At 37.1% G+C, this 7602-nt stretch overlaps 1 protein-coding gene across 1 annotated transcript; it reads left to right on the forward strand.

Annotated features, from left to right (window-relative positions):
* The first annotated feature begins 821 nt into the window (after positions 1-821).
* On the forward strand, positions 822-7005 carry gsc (goosecoid). Its single transcript, XM_072690251.1, has 3 exons — positions 822-1276; positions 3733-3992; positions 4783-7005. The coding sequence occupies exons 1-3, from the start codon at positions 979-981 to the stop codon at positions 4930-4932; spliced, it is 708 nt and encodes a 235-aa protein (XP_072546352.1). The 5' UTR covers positions 822-978; the 3' UTR covers positions 4933-7005.
* Positions 7006-7602: the final 597 nt, after the last annotated feature.

Below are 7602 nucleotides of genomic sequence, written 5' to 3' on the forward strand. Positions count from 1 at the left end.
TTTATATTGCTGAAAGTGACCTTAGATTAACAATGAAATAGTAGTTTTTATTTATATGTTTGTAATAGCTATACATAAAAGGTATATATATATACATAATATATATATATATATATATATATATATATATATATATATATATATATATACTATATATAAATAATATATCAATAGAATATACATATGTTTTTTAAATGTGGATGGATTTGGGTTCTTATAAATAATAAAAACGTAATAAGAATTATATATATATATATATATATATATATATATATATATATATATATAGGTAGGTAGGTTGGTAGATATAGACAGGTATCAATCTACCAATCGCATACATATAAATACACACAAACACATTGCTATAAACAGCTAAGTCTATCAACCCATATCACCTAAATAATGTCTGCATAAATGTGATCACATTAAAAGTGATAAAATAATTAATAATTTACCTTTAAATCTGTTCATAGATGAGCTCGCTTTGCGCTACCTGTAAAACTGACCTGATCGATCAGTACAGAGTAATCCATAAACCCACGGATCTATATTATTAATCTGATCCCGATTTCAAACGCTGCGGATTCTCTTAATGAAATTAGTGCTGAATACACACAGATCTACGGGGCTGTTCACACCGCTGAGCGCTGAACCCGGAGCCGCCCGGGAGGAGATGGGGATAGGGAAGTGGCGCAGCTGGTGCGGAAAGAAAGGAGGAGAAGAAGGGAAGCAAGCCTTCAGTGACGTCAGAGAAACTTCAGCCCGGTATAAAACCCAGGAGAAACTTCACTTGGGCGCGTGAGAGACTGTGAGGCATTCTCTTCTGCAGAGCTCTGGAGATCCTCCCATCCAACCCTTTTTTTTCCGACCACTATGAGGAGAGCCATCGACATCTGCTCGGATATTTAAACACTCTGTGGACTGGTAGGTCGGCTGGCCCTCACTCTCAGTAGTTTCCCCTGGTCTGTCCGGCCTGTGATGCCCGCGGGGATGTTCAGTATCGACAGTATTCTGGCGGGGAGACCCAGCTGTAAGGACCCCGCTCTGCTCCACCGCAGCGCTCCGCTGGTGTTCTCCAACCTGACGGACTCTCTGTACTCCGCTGAATATAATGGACTCTACTCGCCGACGGGAGCCGCAGCCCCGAGCCTGCAGCCGGTCAGCGGGGCCAGGCTCGGCTACAACGGCTACTGCTACGGGCAGCTGCACGTACAAGGACCGAGTGCGCCAGCGTGCTGTGGCGCCATGCCCACCCAATGCCCGTGCATTCCCACAGGTAAGCTAACGTCAAGCCCATTCAGATTGGTTTTATATGTACTGTTATTATTGCTATATGATTTATATATATATATATATATATATATATATAAAAAGCTTGGTTCTCCATTTTTGCAAAGTATGTTAATATAAATTAAGATACTTCCAGCTGTTTTACACTGTGTCAAAATATCACGATAAATTGACCAATAGAAATGACCCAAATGACTTAAAATAAAATCTGTTTACATTGACTCCTGTTGAAAGTTAAGGAGGGGTTTTTCCTTCGCACTTAAATGTACGTGTGTTTTGGAGATACAAGATTTTGCGTGACAGCGACGATTTATAAACATAAAGATATATATACAGTAAACTTCGCTGCTTTAAAGTACAGTAAACGTTGTATTTTAAAATTGTGATTTTAGACTTGTTTGTGTCGTTTAAACGTTAATGTGAAAATAATCTGAAATTATTGCTTTGAAACACTGACATAAACAGTGCAATCATGTTCTATCATCGAAAATGCTGCGTCCAGGGATCCACTGCCCATTTCTTTTACTTCATGAACTTATTAGACTGGACTAGAACAAAATAGGGGGGGTTGCTCTCTGCAGAAATATATATGGGATAAAGTTCTAGCCATAGCAAATAGCTTAAAACAGCTGCAGATCTACAGTTATTTAATAATCAGAATTTAGAACATAAATAATGAAAGGCAGTTTGATTCAATTTAATTCAACACTGTCCACGAGCTCTGAATTGGATTTTTTTTAAACGTTCACGCGGGTGCGCGCACACATATACGCACACAATTAGCATATTGAATGACAATAGACTTTTGTCTTATCAAAACATGTCACATGATGTGATGATGTGATATTTAAACACACTACTTAATAAATTACGTGATAGAAACGAAGCGTTGAACAAATAAAATGTTGTGTGTAGAGCAGTGTGGTATTGTTTTAAATATATTATATTGACACCTAACTAGACACTAAATGCTGTTATTGGCCACTCTTCAATTACAATAAATCGACAAACGTCATTTTTATTATGATAATTTAGCTCGGGAAAAATATCCACCTCGTTTTATTTTGGTTGACTGTAAATGTAGTTTGCGGTGTAATTAACACTGTGTATGAGTGACATAATTTAATAATGCTCAATAATTTGTTTTTTTCTGGCTGTATTGAACATTGGTTAGACATGTACCTGAGTATTTCTGAATTGGACCGTTCTGCTCACCGACAACATTTTATTCTCATTATTATTGTTTATCATTGCGCATCTTTATCGACACGTGGGCTACATTATACCAAGCGTTTTACTGTTTTCTCTCTGGGACCAAACATATGTCCGATGTGCGTGTGGGGACGTTAATGACTTCATTTATTTTGGAGAAAGATGCATTTATACATCAAACAGTGTATTTATTTTCTCAGGGAATATTGACATTTGTGTTTACATGTAGGACATTCTAGAGGCGCTCTTCCCCAGGTCGACATTATTGGGTTGTTAAATAAAAAGCATCTGTCCGTGTAAACAGACTCAGATCTAAAGAGACAGCACGCGGAGATTAGACATTCAGTAATTCCCAATACAATGCGTTTAATAAGTGCAAGAGAATATCAGGCTAGAGCTAAGGGATGAGGTTGGACAGGATCATAAACACGTAGGCCTAAGTCATCTTTCCATCTTTCTCCAAAAACAGCGACTTTACAGGAGAGTGGAAAACAATATCAAATATGTTTCATTTTAATCCATTTATTCCATAAATTTGTTACAACGTTATTAACAGTAAACGTAAAAAAAAGAGTTTTGCGTGAGAGCCAATGGTTTCAAATACTTTAAAATACAACCCAAGTGATGATGTTACGTGGCTGTGCACTGACCTTTGCGCATGCTAGGTCTCACCTGAGCACGTGCACTAGATTAGAAAACAATGAACGTAATGAACGAAGCAATAAGACTGTAAACGTTTTTTTTTTTGTTTGATTGCTGAGTGCAGTTGATACATTCATAGGTTTGTTATCATGCCACGTTATTGAAAACGAACTTTTAGGCTAATATACACTGCATATTGAACATCAATCCTTTTGACGGGATAGGGTTGACTTTTGAGTATTGATATTAGCCGATTAACATGACACATTGTACACCTACTGAAATATTATATATATATATATATATATATATATATATATATATATATATATATATATAATTACAATACAACAGGCAGAAAAAATAGAAACCTAAATATATGTAATATACAGCATACAAATCATAAAGCTTAACTCTCCATCATCATTTCTGTCATTTCAAATCACATATTATCAAACAACCAATTTCACAGGAGACGGAAAAACGTCTTTACTATCAATGGAAGCAAATAATACAAAAAACCTCTTATATAAAATAATGTTTTCCATTCACCATGTCCTGACCGTTGTTCCTGTGCTGTGATTTAAGGCTACGACAGCAGTGGCTCCGTGCTGATGTCGCCAGTGCCCCATCAGATGGTGTCCTACCTGAACATGGGCTCGCTGTCGCGGACGGATCTCCACCTGCTCAGTCAGCTGCAGTGCAGGCGCAAGAGGCGCCACCGCACCATCTTCACGGACGAGCAGCTGGACGCCCTGGAGCGGCTCTTCCAGGAAACCAAGTACCCGGATGTAGGGGCACGAGAGCAGCTAGCACGGAAGGTGCACCTGCGCGAGGAGAAGGTCGAGGTGAGTTTAAAGACCTCCAGTGTGTTTTTGTTTTTGTTTGTTTTACAGAATTTATGAGAAATTACAGAGAAGAAAACAACAACAAAATACATTGTAATCCTTTGTAATGTTTAGGGGGTGGATACAGAGTATTATATTATTACATTAAACAAATAATTACATAAATAATTTTGTATCATGCTCTAATACAAATATTATTATTATTATAACTATAATTATAATAACTATTATTATTACAGTAGTGGTATTCATTCCGCACCCATTGCTGACACATATGTGCAAATGTACACACACAGCCGGTCTAGTCCCTGTAGCGAAGTACAGCCAATAGAATAGGACTCTCTGGCTTAATAGGACACCATGCTTAATGCCAGGCGTGGGATAGAGGGGTATAAAGCCCCCCAGCATTGAGCTGTAGAGCAGTGGAAGAACTGTGTTCTCTGGAATGATGGTTGGTGCTCCATGAGTCGGGGATGATGTGGCGTGGTGATCATCCAACACCCTGACCTCACTAATGGTCTTGTCTTGATCCTCACTACAATGCTCCTCCAAAATCTACCCCAGGACAATAGAGACAATTACTTTAGAGACTTCAACTATTTCGGAGGAAACAATGAATCAGCAGATGTCCCAATACTTCTGTCCATATATTTATCATGTATTGAATTATATATGCCAACTTATTTAAAATGATCTATTTTGAAATGTGGATATTAGCTTATTGTCAAAATCTGCTCCAAGACTTCCACAGTCACAGTTATTGACCCCCGATCCTGTTTTTTCCACTCAGGTTTGGTTCAAAAACAGACGAGCAAAATGGAGAAGGCAGAAAAGATCATCGTCTGAGGAATCAGAAAACCCCCAGAAATGGAACAAACCCACCAAAACAGCTGCGGAGAAAACCGAGGAGAGCAAAAGCGACGCGGACTCGGACAGCTGATGAACCTGGCTCTTTTCACTTTCTTGCACAGACAGCAGCCCGGACTTGTACATGCTGTAAATGTAAATGATGTGAACTGAAGTTGAGCTCGTGTGTTGTCAAGCTGTTGCACAGATGTATAGGAGATCTTTCTTTTATCCTTGATATTGTTATTTATATTAATTTAAATTTTACACAGAAAAGAAAACTCAACAACATACTTTGGTCTCGTCATATGAATATTAAATATTATATCTCGTCAAAGTTATTATTATTTTGAAGATAAAATAAGAAGTCTGGTATGATATCCTTGTGCGTTAGTAAAGTGGTGAGGTCTGATGAATCTGTGAAGTCCAGGCTTTGGGTTTGACTAAAACTGGATCAAAGGGTCAAATCAAACTAACATCAGACGGAGACTTTTCCCGGGGTTCAATTAATAGGAACAATAGTGTTCAACATAAAGCCATATTTGAAAGTTTTTTTTTTGGAAAGATTTTCTCAACTTAACCCAAGAGATCAATCAGAGCCAGATGTGCGATCGTCTTGAACCAGCTGTTGAAATATTTTAGACCAAAATAGAACAAAACTTCATATTTCATTGAACTCTAAGATGAATCGCTAACAGAGACTAACTCAGCCTCAGAAACGACGAAGCTGAAAAATGTCAAATCTGAAATCTAACAATCTGCTGAGATATGGCCTTGGTAAACAGGGTCCAGTAGTACGCCAGTCTATACCGGTTTATTATTTTATGACGTACTTAACACATAATTAAAAACGCCCCTTCCGATTTCATACACAGATCCTTCATTCTGAGTTTTTAAGATTATATAAACGTTCTGGAAGTTGCTCGAACATCCACGCACTCGATTTCCATCAAGCAGAACAAAGTAAAGCAAAGCAAAAACGCCGAACGGAATTTACAGTCTCGCGTTGGAAATAAACTAGACTTAAAAAATAGACTTTAAAAAATAGACATTAAAAAAATAGACATTAAAAATAGACTTAAAAATAGACTTTTAAAATGGGAAATTAATTCGGAATTGCGCTGAACTACACGGCAGCACTAATATACCTGGATTATGACTGAATCACAAATCCATCTCCATAAGTAGTGCACTATGAATGTCATAAACGAGGAGCTCGGCACCTACAAGCATTTTGGATTCAGTCAGGGTTGTGCTGAAAGTGGGCTCACTCCAAATGATGTTAACTGGTAAATAACCTTCTCATCAAGTGATGGTTCTTTAAATCTTAAAAAAGGCTTTTCACAGAAATATCTTTGGAAATGTATTATTATTATTATTATTATTATTATTATTATTATATTTTTTTACGGGACCAAAATGTTTTCTCTAGCGTGGCTAATAGAACCTTTGTAGCGCCTTCATTTTTAAGAGAAGTGTGCTATACAGGAAAACGTTGCATTTGAGACACAGCCTTAAAATTGTGGTAATTTTAAATCACTGCACAGCAGTCCTTAAGAAACTAGCTAATGAACCACCATCTCTACCCTCACTATTGATTGAAACAGATTTGCAGCAACCGTATTTACAGGCTAGATTAAACTGCTATAAACTAATTTAAAAGAGTTAGCCAATAATAATAATAATAATAATACTGTAAAACACACTACAGAAAGGTGCAATGGCTATTTATATTTTAAGTACCATTGGCCTGTGCTGTACACTAAAGTCTATTCGGTCCGTTTCTGCCTTTTATTTAGATCCAAACTGATTACAAGTAGCTTAAACCATTTTTAACACAATATGATACAATCTGTGGAGTAAACTCCAGGCTGGGAGCTGATTGAGGCTCAGTGCACTGTAAAATACCAGCTTCTATAATAATGTTTTTTTGGTGATTAGGTTCTGATGGACAATATCTCAGCGTACATTTAAAACCCCAGAGTCTCCTCTGAGTGTCCACTGCCCCATAGCACTGTCCCTTTTAAATATGAGAAGGAGGACTAAACAGTCCTGTAACGCACTGTGCAGGCTTTTATTTTTCATTTTAATATGGCAATATCTCAGCATCTTCAGGAGTAACTGTGTTGGCTGTGTTGTTCATGAACATTGATGGGTGTGTGTGTGGGTGTGTGTGTGGAAAATGATAACTAATAAATGTTGTTCAGTTACACCAAACAAAGATTGCAATGTGTTTTTGAGGGAAACATTATTATTATTATTATTATTATTATTATTACTTGGATTTTTTTCAACCACACACTTCTCACCTTTTCAGTTTTAACCTTTTTGTTTTTTTCTATTTATCGTAGATCGAAGGTTCTTATGCATTACCTGACAATTCAGGAGCTGAGTTGTCAGCACTGACAGGTTTAACCAAACGGTAAATTGCCACACGATGGTGAAGACATTCTCTAATATGATCATTGATTTGATTAATAGTATTATTCCAACATTATGTCACTTCGGAGGACTCCAGACATAACTAAGCAACGTGTTACAGCCAGCAGATGAAACCCTTCTGTATTTCCTTGAACCTTCAACCTCTCAGGGTCTGCATGTGGGCCTACTCCATACAGAAATCTGATATATGGCAAAATAATTTCAAGTATATGACAGATATTAGAATGCATGTAATTTTTATAACCAACATCTATTTGTCACAAATATATAATAAAATATAAAATTTTTCTTTATGCCAACTTGAAACTTGCTACTTAAATCT

Source organism: Salminus brasiliensis, chromosome 10 (assembly GCF_030463535.1).
Source record: "Salminus brasiliensis chromosome 10, fSalBra1.hap2, whole genome shotgun sequence".
In the NCBI taxonomy this organism is placed as follows: Eukaryota; Metazoa; Chordata; class Actinopteri; order Characiformes; family Bryconidae; genus Salminus; species Salminus brasiliensis.